Raw genomic sequence first — 15,672 nt, 5'->3', positions numbered from 1 at the left:
GGTCAAAATTATACATTTTTCTTTTATGCCAAAAATCATTAGGATATTAAGTAAAGATCATGTTCCATGAAGATATTTTGTAAATTTCCTTCCGTAAATTTTTGATTAGTAATATGCATTGCTAAGGACTTCATTTGGACAACCTTAGAGGCAATTTTCTCAATATTTAGATTTTTTGTACCCTCAGATTCCAGATTTTTAAATAGTTGTATCTCGGCCAAATATTGGCCTGTCCTAACATACCATACATCAATGGAAAGCTTATTTATTATTGTATAAATCCCAGTTTCAAACAAATTGACTCTTATGACTGGATTTGTGGTCCAGGCTCCCATATATCATTTCAGACATATTTTAACTACAAAAAATGATTTTGTAAAATAAAATATAATAAAATATAGCAATAAAAACTAATTCAAACTAAAATACTACTACATACTAAAGTAACACTGGTCCATGTTCTGGTCAAGCCTTTATTTAGTACAAAGATGTTTGCATGCTCCAGAACTATTGGAATATTTCTGTATATGGTAAATCACATTTAATCTGGTGTTCAGGTTATGTTTACGTCATTGGGAGCTGGAGACATATTGAAAAAAAACTGAAGCGGGTAGATGAGTATGAATATCCTCACCACCCCCACTTACTGCATTCATGCCTTGACCATAGAAAGGAACCACAGCGTGGGCCGCATCTCCCATAAGAACACACTTATCAAACAGATGATACGGGGAGCACTTCACCGAGACCATGGCCTGAGCCGGCAGCCGGAAGAAATCCTGTTTGAGAGCCTCACTGTGAAAACACAGACACATAGACACACTCAGTCAATAACGTACATTCATATATAACACTGTCACGTCTGTCTGTGGCACAATGACTCACTGCTTAATTATGTTAATTATGACATTTAATGTAGGGCAATCTCATTCAAAGCCTCTTGCCAATTTAAATAAAAACCTACATTTTTAGAATTACAATCTGAACAATTACACTGACTATTACTCATATAATATAAAATCCTGAAACTGAATATGCTATATTAAGGTCAATGTTAAATGTTTCAGCATTGATTCTTAACGTGTTTATATGTTGTTTCAAATTCTTTTGACTTTTTTCATTCTGTGGAACACAAAAGGAGAGTATTAGTCACCATTTACTTTGGATTGTATTTTATTGGGATACAATATAGCAAATGTGACTGGGACTTTTATTATACCTAATATCTCCTTTTTGTTTTAAAGAAGAAAGAAACACGGCTTGAGTTAAAAATTGTTACAGAATATTTTATTTCTGGGTGAAATATACTTTGCTGATAAGAATAAGTTAATACATCTAGTATTAAATTATTTAAAAATTAAAAATAAATAATAATATCATACCCTACCATTCCTACTCCAACCATAATTGAAAGAAATTAAATTCAGCAAGGATGTATTACGTTCATCAAAAATAATGGCATTTATAATGTTACAAAATATAAGCAGCACAACTGTTTTCAACATTGATAACTGGGGTATATTTGTAGCAATAGCCAACAATACATTGTACGGGTCAAAATTATACATTTTTCTTTTATGCCAAAAATCATTAGGATATTAAGTAAAGATCATGTTCCATGAAGATATTTTGTAAATTTCCTTCCGTAAATTTTTGATTAGTAATATGCATTGCTAAGGACTTCATTTGGACAACCTTAGAGGCAATTTTCTCAATATTTAGATTTTTTGTACCCTCAGATTCCAGATTTTTAAATAGTTGTATCTCGGCCAAATATTGGCCTGTCCTAACATACCATACATCAATGGAAAGCTTATTTATTATTGTATAAATCCCAGTTTCAAACAAATTGACTCTTATGACTGGATTTGTGGTCCAGGCTCCCATATATCATTTCAGACATATTTTAACTACAAAAAATGATTTTGAATCATTTTAAAATAGCAATAAAATATAGCAATAAAAACTCATTCAAACTAAAATACTACTACATACTAAAGTAACACTGGTCCATGTTCTGGTCAAGCCTTTATTTAGTACAAAGATGTTTGCATGCTCCAGAACTATTGGAATATTTCTGTATATGGTAAATCACATTTAATCTGGTGTTCAGGTTATGTTTACGTCATTGGGAGCTGGAGACATATTGAAAAAAAACTGAAGCGGGTAGATGAGTATGAATATCCTCACCACCCCCACTTACTGCATTCATGCCTTGACCATAGAAAGGAACCACAGCGTGGGCCGCATCTCCCATAAGAACACACTTATCAAACAGATGATACGGGGAGCACTTCACCGAGACCATGGCCTGAGCCGGCAGCCGGAAGAAATCCTGTTTGAGAGCCTCACTGTGAAAACACAGACACATAGACACACTCAGTCAATAACGTACATTCATATATAACACTGTCACGTCTGTCTGTGGCACAATGACTCACTGCTTAATTATGTTAATTATGACATTTAATGTAGGGCAATCTCATTCAAAGCCTCTTGCCAATTTAAATAAAAACCTACATTTTTAGAATTACAATCTGAACAATTACACTGACTATTACTCATATAATATAAAATCCTGAAACTGAATATGCTATATTAAGGTCAATGTTAAATGTTTCAGCATTGATTCTTAACGTGTTTATATGTTGTTTCAAATTCTTTTGACTTTTTTCATTCTGTGGAACACAAAAGGAGAGTATTAGTCACCATTTACTTTGGATTGTATTTTATTGGGATACAATATAGCAAATGTGACTGGGACTTTTATTATACCTAATATCTCCTTTTTGTTTTAAAGAAGAAAGAAACACGGCTTGAGTTAAAAATTGTTACAGAATATTTTATTTCTGGGTGAAATATACTTTGCTGATAAGAATAAGTTAATACATCTAGTATTAAATTATTTAAAAATTTAAAATAAATAATAATATCATACCCTACCATTCCTACTCCAACCATAATTGAAAGAAATTAAATTCAGCAAGGATGTATTACGTTCATCAAATATAATGGCATTTATAATGTTACAAAATATAAGCAGCACAACTGTTTTCAACATTGATAATAATAAGAAATTCTTCTTGAGCAGCAAATCAGCATATTAGAATGATTTCTGAAGGATCAAGTGACACTGAAGACTAGAGTAATGATGCTGAAAAATCAGCTTTGCATCACAGGAATAAATTACATTTTAAAATATAATCAAATAGAAAAATGTTATTTTGAGTCATAAAAATAAATTCACAATATTACAGTTTCTACTGTATTTTTAATCAAATAGATTTTGCCTTTGTTGAGCATAAGAGATTTTTTATCAAACTTTTGAATGGCAGTGTACAAATTTAAATGTGTAAATTTGCAAAATCACATATTTCTGTTCTCATATATGTGCACGTAGACCCTTGAATCATTTTTACAACCAAATGTAAATTGAGCAAAATGAGAACATCTTCAGTCGATTCTCGAATGCTGCACTGCACATTGAACAGGTCTGTGAGGTTTGAAATCACTCAGTGTCCTCACCCCATCATCCCAATACTGTATCTCCTCATCACCTGCAGCATTCATATTAAAAAACCCGCCCGCTGGGCTGTGTGTCTATTAGACTGCAATTTCATACCTCACTAAGATGCACTTCAGACCTGAGAGAAGCATGAAGCAGAAAGAGTGATAAGAGACTGAAAGAGAGAGAACAAGCTGTACTCACACTCCTATTAGAGGTACAGAGTCAGGAAAGTATTTCTGGAAGAAACGGATGACCTCGTCACCGGAGCGGATCTTCTCAAATTCTTCAAAGGGCATGAAGAGTGTGCATGTGAACGTCCTGTCCTTAAGAAACCAAAATCAAAAGCAACATGATTTTCTGCCAGGAAAACCACATTATACATAATACCGGCCCCTAATTGTAATAAAAAATAACAAACTAATAAATGGTTAATCACAAAAAAGAGTGAATAAAATAATAATAATATAATAGCAAAAACTAATAGCTAATCACAAAATAAATAAATAATAAAATATCATTGAATATCATCATCATAATAATAATAAACTGATGAATGGTTAATCATAAAGTAATTTTAATAAATAAAATAATTTTATAATACATTATAAAATGTTCTTTAATGTTTAATAATAATAATGATGATGATAAAACTAATGAATGGATAATCACAAAATAATGATAATAATAAATACTACTACTACTAATGATAATGATAATAATAATAATAAAAACTAGATAACAGGTGATTACAAAAACTTAAAATATTCTTTACAATTGTATAATCATAGTAATAATAATGAAAACACTAGGTAATAGATAATAACAAATAATTTTATAATACATTATAAAATGTTCTTTAATGTTTAATAATAATAATGATGATGATAAAACTAATGAATGGATAATCACAAAATAATGATAATAATAAATACTTCTACTACTAATGACAATAATAATAATAAAAACTAGATAACAGATGATTACAAAAACTTAAAATATTCTTTACAATTGTATAATCATAGTAATAATAATGAAAACACTAGGTAATAGATAATCACAAAAAAAAGTTAATAAACCGTAAAATAATAAAATATGTGACCCTGGACCACAAAACCAATTTTTCGAAATTGAGCTGAATAAATAAGCTTTCCATTGATGTATGGTTTGTTAGGACAGGACAATATTTGGCCGAGATAAAGCTATTTGAAAATCTGGAATCTGAGGGTGCAAAAAAAATTTGTAATAATAAATACATTTTGTAAATAAATATTGAGAAAATCGCCTTTAAAGTTGTCCAAACGAAGTTCTTAGCAATGCATATTACCAATCAAAAATTAAGTTTTGATATATTTATAGTAGGAAATGTACAAAATATCTTCATGGAACATAATCTTTACTTAATATCCTAATGATTTTTGGCATAAAAGAAAAATTGATAATTTTGACCCATACAATGTATTTTTGGCTATTGCTACAAATATACCTGTGCTACTTATGACTGGTTTTGTGCTCCAGGGTCCCATAGTCCATAGTTTTATTTAAAAAAAATGTATTTAAAATTATTTTAAAAAAATAATAATGTAATTAAAAATAACAATATATCAGTAAAACACAAAGAAAATTATTACATGACCTTACCAAGTTGGGCAGGGCAATCATCATGAAAGTGTTCCTGGGCCAAATGTGCAAGTAATTGGGCTCCATTGCAAACTTAGAGGACACAGAGAGAATGAGATGTGAGCAGACAAAATGATATGGGCAGATATGTACTGAAGACTGCCAGATAACATTGCTGTGACACTTACATCTCCGTCTTTAGGAGGCATGGTGAGCTCCATGTACCCGTGGGGAATGTACGTCTGGCTGTAATTGAAACGACTTTGCCGTAGGTACTGCTTCCTGATGGCAGAGAAAGCTCCATCACAGCCTACGATCAGATCAGCCTGGATCTCCTTCTTCTGGCCATCAGGTCTGTTCAGAGACAAAAATCTCTACTGAAATATAATCTAATTCACACTGAATATACAAATACTCAAGTAAATTTACAAACTCTCTTGGGCAGCCAAACCAGATCTCAGTGATTGAATTTACATGTAAAAAAAAAACTTTGTGCGCAACGAAAAGAAATATGGGTTTGGAATGACAATAAGGTGAGTAAATAATATTGTTGATATTGTTTTTTTTATTAGTTTTTTAATGTCTGTATAGTTTTTATTAATTTTTATTTTTATTAGTTTTTTTATATTTATATTTATTTATATATTTATAATTTTTATATTTATTAGTTTTAGTTTATTTCATTTGATCTATTTAAGTACTTAAAGTTAAACTAAACATAAATGAGAAATTCAAGTAACGAAACAGTTATTTTACGGTTTTAGTTTTAGTTAACGACGTATATAACGACAGAATCTGTGACTATTACTTTACATGGCACCCCAAGGTATTTTAAACAAAATCATGGAATTATTCACTCCCCAAAATGTATGGCCAAAATGGAGACAGAAAGACAGAAAGTGGTTGCTGTTTACCCAAAGAAGGTCATTGTTCCCGATTTTGGACTCCAGTCCTGCAGCTTGTGATTAAAGTTCAGTGTAGTGTTTGGATATGCGTCTGCCGCTGCAAGAAAAAAATTCAATTCTGTATGTTTATTCAGTAAAAGGAATAAGATTCAAACAGGATTAAATGAACAAAGACTTTGACCGCATCCCAATTCACATAATTACTGTACCGTGTTACTTACTCGGTAATATGTAATTGAAATGTGTTTCTTGTTACTAAACTCAATACTAACTTTTAGTCATCATGAAATGTGACCCTGGACCACAAAACCAGTCATAAGGGTCAATTTCTCAAAATTGAGATGTATACATCATCTGAAAGCTGAATAAATGTTGATGTATGGTTTGTTAGGACAGGACAATATTTGGCCGAGATACAACTATTTGAAAATCTGGAATCTGAGGGTGCAAAAAATCTAAATATTGAGAAAATCACCTTTAAAGTTGTCCAAATGAAGTTCTTAGCAATGCATATTACTAATCAAAAATGAAGTTTTGATATATTTACGGTAGGAAATTTACAAAATATCTTCATGGAACATGATCTTTACTTAATATCCTAATGATTTTTGGCATAAAAGAAAATCTATAATTTGGCCCCATACAATGTATTTTTGGCTATTGCTACAAATATACCCCAGCGACTCAAAGACTGCTTTTTTGCTCCAGGGTCACAAATGGCGTTCACAAGTTTGCAACCTGCCATTCAGAAGTGTGGGAGTTAAGTTTTTCTAAAGGAAATTAATACTTTTAAGGCCCGTTCACATCAAGAATGATAACTATAAAGATAACAATAATGATATAGTTCTAAAAATTGTTCTCAATATTAAAGAATAGCAGAGTCCACACCCCAACTATGACGATAAAGGCACAGAGAAACAATATCGTTGGAATCACTTTCAAAACAATTTTTCTCCAGCTGATGAATGATACAAAATTGACAGCCAATCAAAACCAATCCTGCTGTAACGAGCTCGAGAATTTAAAGCGGCAGACGAGTGTGCGCTTAAACAGACAATATCGTCCACGGACGCTAATATCGTTATCTTTATAGTTATCGTTCTTTTTGTGAAAGGGCCTTTATTCAGCAAGGAGACACTGAATTAATCAAAAGTGAAAGCAAAGACAAAAAAATGTACATTACGAATAAATGCTGTTCTTTTGAACTTAATATTCATCAAGGAACCCAGAAAAAAAAGATGTATCATGGTTTCCACTGAAATATTAAGCAGCACAACTGCTTTCAGCTTTGCCATCACAGGAATAAATAACATTTTAAAATATATTCAAACAGAAAACAATAATTTTTAATTGTAATAATATTTCACAATATTACCGTTTTTACTGTAGATCAAATAAATGTGGCCAAAAAACGGTAGTGTATTTCAAATTTAAACTGGATATTCAAAAAAGGGACTTGATTTTATCCATTAGTGATTGATTAGATCCCAAAAAGTGGGCAAATGAAGAGAGGACAAAAGATATTTGAGACCATTTGGGATCGATATGCAAATAGGGACGTAGGGTTTTATCTTCAAAAGAACCCAAGTAGTCATTTTTAAAAAATGAAGGTACATAAGGTACCATATGTAACGTATAAAGTGGCACATTAAGTGTTTCCAATCATTTTTGAAATGACGTTGGTTAAATGAACTGTTACCTGTTAGCAGCTCCTTGTTGAGGTTAGCTCTGTCCACAGAGAGGATGTACTACAACAGAAAGAACAGCCATATTTAGGGAACATCCAGGTCAGAGTCAGTCAGCCGGGAGAATGACAACTTTAATCTCTATTATGCATGTCCCGGATTATCTGGGATATTTTAAGTCTGAAATGATGGATTTATGACAGCCATGGAGTTCAGTCACCTGAAAGGCACTATAATCTACAGCTTCGATGTCACAACTGTTTAAAAGCACCTTGACACACATTGTTTGCCGCAATGAGTGTGTTTTGTGAGGGGATTACATAGTAGTAGCAATAAGCTAATGGTTTAAAAGCAGTTCTGTTTCAGTCCATCTGCTGATTTCCAGTTAACATAATCCCCACAAACCTCACGAGGAACACACAAACTGGGCCAGAGAAACCTGAGCTTTTCATCTCAGCTGTTTTCAAAGCATATTTAGGGCTGTTTTGTCGCAAAGCCGTTTCCAGGCTGTGATATACTTCTGAGTGAAACAGGATATTTAGTTGTGTTAATCAGTGGTTCTCAACTGGTTCTGCTTCATGACCAATATTTAAAAAAAAAAAAAATGTGAATAATAAAATGAGATATACAGGCTCAAAATATGCACATGTATTAATATGCAAAATTATTTAAATGATATACCTCCTACTTTTTATTAGTTTCTTTGTTCATAAATTTCAATGATATTATGATGACCTACACAGGCCCAAAAATGCAAATGTATAAATATGTAAAATGATACAAATTCTATATTGCTTTTTTTAATTCGTTTTTTTTTTGTTTATAAATTTTAATGATAGCTATTATGATGACCAACACAGACCTAAAAATGCAAATGTATTAATATGCAAAATTATTTAAATGATATACCTATTAGTTTTTGTTCATAAATTTCAATAATATTCTGATGATATGCAAGCTCAAAAAAAAAGTATTAATATGAAAAATAATTCAAATTATATACCACTCACTATTCTGTTCTTTTTTTCATAAATTTCAATGATATTCTAATGACCTATACAGACCCTAAAATATACTTTTATTAATATGTAAAATTATACAAATGCTATGCCTGTAACTTTTTTAATTCATTTTTTATTAATAATAATAATAATTATTATTATTATTATTATTTTGTTCATAATTCAGATTTCTGTCAAACTACTGTGGCCTTATTTATTCCACATTTATAATAATTAGACTTGTGTAGATGTGTCAGGAAACCAAATGTGCTGATTTCTCATAAAAAGAAATTAGGACTTTTGGCTATGCCAAAGTCCTAATTGTCACTATTATGTGCATTATGATTGTAATGATTAACAAACTAGTTTGAAGGGAGATGGTTGTATTGACTCTGCTGGGGTCACTGCTCACGTATCAGCAAACAGACTCCAAGCATGAATGCATGTCTGATGTAAATGTTCTCAACTAGTGGGTTAATAACCCTGTAACTGTGTAACAACTTTACTGCAAACTGTCATGTGACTGTGCATTTCTGAACTGCTGAGTTAAGGATCCCAAGGATAACAATTTGTAGTTCTATATTTGTGTGAATATGAATGTGTAAATCTGAAAATAGTTACTGTTACCTGTCCCTTTTTGCCGTAGGGTATTGGAGAGCGTTTTCCATTCAGATTATGGATCATACGGGCATGCATTGGAATGCCTTTAGAGACTATCTACAAAAAAAAAACACATGACAATATATATGTACATACTATGTAGTCTCATTGATGTTATACACTACCGTTCAAAAGTTTGGGCTCAGTAATGTTCTCTTATGCTCACTGAGGATGCATTTATTTGATTAAAAAAAATACAGTAAAAACAGCAATACTTTGAAATAATATTAGATTTTTCTTTTGTAATATATGAATTAATGTAATTTATTCCTGTGATGCAAAGCTGTACTTTCAGCATCATTCCTCCAGTCTTCAGTGTCACATGATCCTTCAGAAATCATTCTAACATGCTGAAATGCTGCTCAATAACCATTTTTTTAAGGATACTTTTATGAATAGATAGTTCAAAAGAACAGCATTTATTTGAAGTAGAAATTTTGTAAAGGTCTTTACTGTTACTTCTAATTAATTCAACACATATTTGCTGAATAAAAGATACAAATAAAATAATATTATATATATAACAGTATATATTATACAAGTCATTGAAGCACAATACTTGGAACTAAAGCCAGAGAGCAATGAAAAAAATGGTAAAAATGTAGTTGAAGCCCCTTGCCAAAACTTAACCCTAAAATCTAATTTGGGAATGATCTGGGTTGATGGGAATATTGTTGCAGGACCAACAAAGGATGTTGATCCAGGCAGATGTCCTATTTGGGTAAATCATGTAACATATTTTAACTACAAGAGCTCACAACAGCTCCATCCATTGACCTTATGCTTCTAAAGCTTCAGACTGTCTGTCACACTCTGTCAGATAGGAAAATCATGTTAACCCAGGGTTGAGTTCATACAGTATTCCTGATCTGGCATTCCTGGCTCTGTCAAGCTGAAAAATCACACAGTGTAAAATAACCAAATCACAGAGACACAGGACTCTGTGTGCTAACCATATACAATTAAATACTTTATATAAAGACTGAAAGTTTGACTGTGTATGTATTGAGTGTAAGTAGCATTTGACCTAGTTTCACATGGTCAGACTTCCTCATAGTACTTTCAACACTTCCCTCTGTGGAAAAGCCTGAGACTAGTTCAGCCAGCACAGAATTCATGAGTTGTTACAGTAAATACTGTACTACTGGTTGCCAAGTTGTTTATTAAGAAGCAACTGCATGCTAATATTGCTCCTAAAAGTGTGAATCGTGATCGAAATATGCAAAATAATAAACCCAGCTCCAGGGGGATTGTCTCTTTAATAAGTGTACTATACTGTAAGCCGCTGTATGATCAAAGCATCTGCTAATGGCTTCTTACTACTTATTCAAAACATTAAGTAATAATGCTATGCGAAAATTTTGAATATGATGGCTTTAACAACTATAAACAGTTCTTTTATAAAGAGAACACTAATGTATGTAAAATCAGAATAAATGCATCCTACAAGCACTTAACTCCCGCAAGAAACACAGGTAAATGACTAAACCCACCTTATCCTCCATTCCCACATGTTTCAAGGCCTGGCGCCCCCTATGTGACAGGGCCAAGTTGATGCTTCGACCTTTCACGACTTTTGCTTGACGAATATCTAACAGAAACAAAGTTTACACACAGAGGTTAGGAATGCATTTGAAGTTAGGAAGACATTTGAAACCCTATATCTGTACATTATGAGAATGTGGTGGTCTATAATTGTCTAAAATCCTTCCACAATATTATAAGTGAGCTTAAAGATTTTGTAGTGTGCGGTACACTCTTAAAAATAAAGGTGCTTCAAAAGGTTCTTCAAGCGATGCCATAGAAGAACCATTTTTGGTTCCACAAAGAACCATTCAGTCAAAGGTTCTTTAAAGAACCATCTCTTTCTTACCTTTTTGTAATCTGAAGAACCTTCTTTCGCCACAAAGAACCTTTTGTGAAACAGAAAGGTTCTTCAGATGTTAAAGGTTCTTTCTGGAACCATATAGACAAAAAGGTTCTTCTATGGCATCGTGAAGCACCTTTATTTTTAAGAGTGTATGGATAATAAAAAGTGGAGCGATATAACTGAGATGCAGAACTTAAATAGTACAAGCCTTAAAATAAAGTCTTGATTAATGCATGTGTGAGAGATAGCTCATGCTTTCACCTTCTCGAGATTCATAGACTGCAACGTCAAATCCTCTTTTGGCAAGGAAGCAGGCGTTCAGCGATCCAACCTAAATTGGCAGGGTTAGAATAAGAAATAGATTATTTATGACAAAATTATTTCATGTTTTTGAATATGTACCATGTTAGTGTACATTGAAATATATTGGAATTCAATGTAAATACTATCACGGTAGGCTATATGAAAATGGCAGTCATTTACCATAATATGTTACTAACTGTACTATGATTCAGTCACGGTATATTTTTATATAAGAGTGTTAAAACAGGGTTTTAGAGCATCTGAATAGCTTGCAATGACCTAATTCTTCCTTATAAACTTGTACTTAACAAAGCATATTAAGCAAAGAGGAATTAAAGAGATAACGTAGAACTGAAGACTTTTGGAGGATTCTACTTTAATCGCTTTATTTAAAATAGCTATATAAAAGGGTACTGCTGAACTTTCTCAGGCCAGGGCTTTACATAGACACTGGCTGACCATCACAGGTCTACACAAACAATATATTATTTACAGACAATATTCTTATGCTTTGTGCCAAGTGCAGTATTATTGGTCATATTTTATCTTATATATAATCTTTTTATGTCACTCCCTTAAGCATGAGATCAGAAGATCAAACCATTAAAGAAGGAAACATTTACCTTAAAGTCGGTTTATGCAACTATAAACTCATAAAGACACTTAATGAAAACATAAACACACCCATGACTCGTTCATATTATATTCTGGATTTGATCAAAGCCATTAACTGTCTAACAGAACGAATATACATTTAATTTAATGTAATTGTCAGATCACACTCGCATAAATAACTGTAAAGTGCATAGATTCAAATTCAATAAAGTCCGATTTATATTTCACTCATCATTCGTCACCACATCTGTAGGCTAATAGAACATTTACAGAATTTCATAACCACTTCGTGAATCATTAACGTTGATTCATCCTGCTGCAAGTTATAGTAGAATTATATCAGCTCTGTGTTACTGTGATTAACAAAGGTTGCATTTTAAAATAATGTTCCATTTGTTTGTTTTTTATAGGAAACCTTCTCTATAACCAGAGAAACATAACAGACCCGAGTCAGACAGACATACAACTAATACAACATGTCTTTCATTTAGCAGTCATTTTCTGTGATTATTCAACTATTTGAATGACTTGATAGATAGAGACGGTAGATAGAGATCGAGAGAATTCTAAGATATGTAATCAAGTCATAAAGATCAAGTGATTCTCACCAAACCGCCTCCCACCACCGCGATCACTTTCCTCTTACTGCTGCTGGATTCATGTGTGTGTGTGGAAACAGTGTCCATGCTTAACAATCCTGAAGTGCTCAGAGTTAAAGGGGTCTGCTGGAATCGGTGCGTGAATGAGTTTCTACGAGCTTTAATGTAGGGTTTTGTGGTTATGAAGGAGGAGCAACACAAAGTCAAACATCGACAAGCCGGATCAACAGGTCACCGTTTATTATCAGACCTTCTATCAGTAAGTCAGGCATTCAGTGTGATCAGATCTGTAGCCTGATGAATGTGATCATCAAACCCAACCGAACACACGCAGTTTACATTAGTAGAGGATGCTTTCATTATATTTCATTATAGTTGGTAACACCCCAAACAACAATCGTAACTTTGGAAAACACCGAGTTTACTCAGCACATATCAAGGATAGAGTAATTTGAAAAATGCTGGCACCGGCAGATGTAACACACACAAGCGCAGATGTGGTGTTTACAACTTACCTTAATTCGCCTCGGTAAAAACGGATAAACTTTGTTTTTAATAACCTCCTCCTTTTTTCTCTAATAGATGCCTGCTGTATGTATGCTGCAGCTCCTCAAACATTGAACAAAATAAAACAAGTAAAACCTTTTTTTTTTTTTTAATTGCTTTCCAAATTTAGAAATAATTCTCCTTCATTTAATTAGTGTGAGAGCTCAACGATGCTCTAAATGTGTTGGCATAGCAACGTGATACTTCCGGCTTCCTTTTCCTTTTCCGAATCCTCTGGAGGTCGAACAAAATTGCTAAGTTGGCAACACCGGTGTGTGTATGATTCATATTCTTAGCAATTGTAATATCACCAAGTGATCAAAATGACTTATTGGTGCGACGTCAGGACAACACTGACGCATCCGCAACGTGACTACGTCAATGTTAAGATGTGTCAGTCTTTTTAATCTGTCACGGCTATTTTAGATTCATTCTGTGACCATCCTGATTTGGCTGTGTAAATACTCAGAATCCGTAATAATGAATTCGGGACTTTACTGCACAAAAATCTGCCGTGACCCGGATTCAAACCGGCGTTGCTGCGGCCTCAACGCAGAGTACTAACCACTATACGATCACGGCGTGCCACCTACAGGACGAGCGCGAGGCGGAGCATTCACAGGCATGCTCATCAACGCTTTAATGGGTTATTCTGATGAACAGCTGCTGTAACCACTGATTCTCATGCTGTAGACAAGAAATCACAAATTCAGCCCTGATTCTTCATTCTGGCTCTGCAAATCTCCCAAACAGCTGACATGACCTCTGCGACGTTTCTGTGCTTATTTGTCATGATGAAATTGTTGTAGAGAGTATTAAAGACTGTTTAAGAGCAAATCAAGCTCCCAGCTCCTTACTGCATCTTTAGATCTTGCAGAACATTTTGTATTATTGTTTGTCATATAGCCTACTTGAAAACAAAACATGAAAAATAACAAGCCGATGAAATTAATATTCAGTTACATTTGTCTGTCAGGGTTAGTGATTCAATAACCACCCTTTTGTACACTTATTTTTATTCTTATATGATTATTTTGCTTTTTATATATATTTAAAGATTTTTTTTTTTGATATTATAATATTTGTATATTATTACCCCTGGCACTTTTTATTTTATTTGATCGTTTATAATAACTTGTTCTTTTTTTTCCCTGCTATCTTATTTTTGTATGCATCATTGTGTAATGCTGTACAGTATAATCTGTACTGAACAAAATGTGTAACGTTATTGTTAGTGAATTGAAACCAAAGTTCAGTTTCTGTGCGCTTTCTCTAACGTCGTACATTTTCCAGATGCACCAAAATAACATAAATGGAAACCTGGAAGCTATCTTTAACTGATCTTTTGTTTTAAGAGAAGTAAACTGCAGTTTTGTATAGTAGTGATGTGTTCTTGTTCTTGTCTGAGGTCGTTATGACAGTACACTCTAAAAAATGCTGGGTTGTTTCAACCCAACTCTGGGTCAAATATGGACTAACCCAACTTTTGGGTTAAAAATGTAATGTAAAAATGTAACCCAACAGTTGGGTTAGTCCATATTTGATCCAAAGTTGGGTTGAAACAACCCAGCATTTTTTTTAGAGTGTAACACACTCAAAGTTGTTGTTGTCTAGTTGACATTAAATGTCAAGCAATGACAGTTCAGTCAGAAAGAGCTGCAGCATGACATGCTTCTCAAACCATTTTAGAATTGAAGCGATCTGTGATTAAAAATTATGATAAACAAAAGAAACTGTGACCAGTTACAGAACAACACACTTTCCCTTTTACATATTATACGTTTAACCTATAATGTTTGCATCATGTCTACCCTATCACAAAATAATTAATCAATAAGGGATTAGATCAGTAAGAGTTTTAAGATTATGTCAGTAGCAAATCATAATCAGAGAGAGAGAGAGAGAGAGAGATGGACAGCTGGACGCTTAAATCAGGGGTCTCTTTAAATACTCGATAACACTTTACTTGAAGGGGTGTGCATAAGACTGACATGACACCTTCATAATCATGACATGACACGTGTCATGAATATGAAGGAGGTTTTATGCATGTTTATGACAACTGTCATTAAGTGTCATTCGCTCAGTTTAATGCAAATATGACATTATTTGACCTAACCCTACCCCTACCCTTACCCCTAACCATAGCCCATAACAAAGACATCTCAAACAATGTCATCTTTGCATTAAAAATGACATAACTGAGCGAATGACACTTAATGACAGTTGTCATAAACATGCATAAAACCTCCTTCATATTCATGACATGTATCATGTCATGATTATGAAGGTGTCATGTCAGTCTTATGCACACCCCTTCAAGTAAAGTGTAACCAAATACTCTAATTACTACTAAACCTGGA

At 33.1% G+C, this 15,672-nt stretch overlaps 1 protein-coding gene across 1 annotated transcript in view; it reads right to left on the bottom strand.

The window, feature by feature from the left end:
* Positions 1-12,899, bottom strand: part of kmo (kynurenine 3-monooxygenase) — a 16,441-nt gene extending 3,542 nt beyond the window's left edge. Inside the window, exons 1-10 of the mRNA XM_016230123.1 lie at positions 12,773-12,899; positions 11,508-11,577; positions 10,870-10,967; positions 9,344-9,433; positions 7,730-7,778; positions 6,040-6,127; positions 5,314-5,479; positions 5,147-5,218; positions 3,710-3,831; positions 2,204-2,351 (exon numbers count right to left, since the gene is read on the bottom strand). Of these exons, the coding sequence (XP_016085609.1) occupies positions 2,204-2,351; positions 3,710-3,831; positions 5,147-5,218; positions 5,314-5,479; positions 6,040-6,127; positions 7,730-7,778; positions 9,344-9,433; positions 10,870-10,967; positions 11,508-11,577; positions 12,773-12,850 (981 nt within the window). The 5' untranslated portion in view covers positions 12,851-12,899. The remainder of the gene's footprint in view (positions 1-2,203; positions 2,352-3,709; positions 3,832-5,146; positions 5,219-5,313; positions 5,480-6,039; positions 6,128-7,729; positions 7,779-9,343; positions 9,434-10,869; positions 10,968-11,507; positions 11,578-12,772) is intronic.
* Positions 12,900-15,672: the final 2,773 nt, after the last annotated feature.

The sequence above is a fragment of the Sinocyclocheilus grahami genome, unplaced genomic scaffold, assembly GCF_001515645.1.
Source record: "Sinocyclocheilus grahami isolate Dianchi unplaced genomic scaffold, SAMN03320097.WGS_v1.1 scaffold363.1, whole genome shotgun sequence".
NCBI classification, from domain to species: Eukaryota; Metazoa; Chordata; class Actinopteri; order Cypriniformes; family Cyprinidae; genus Sinocyclocheilus; species Sinocyclocheilus grahami.
The sequence above is the reverse complement of the archived record's forward strand: the minus strand, read 5'-3'. Positions and strand labels throughout refer to the sequence as shown.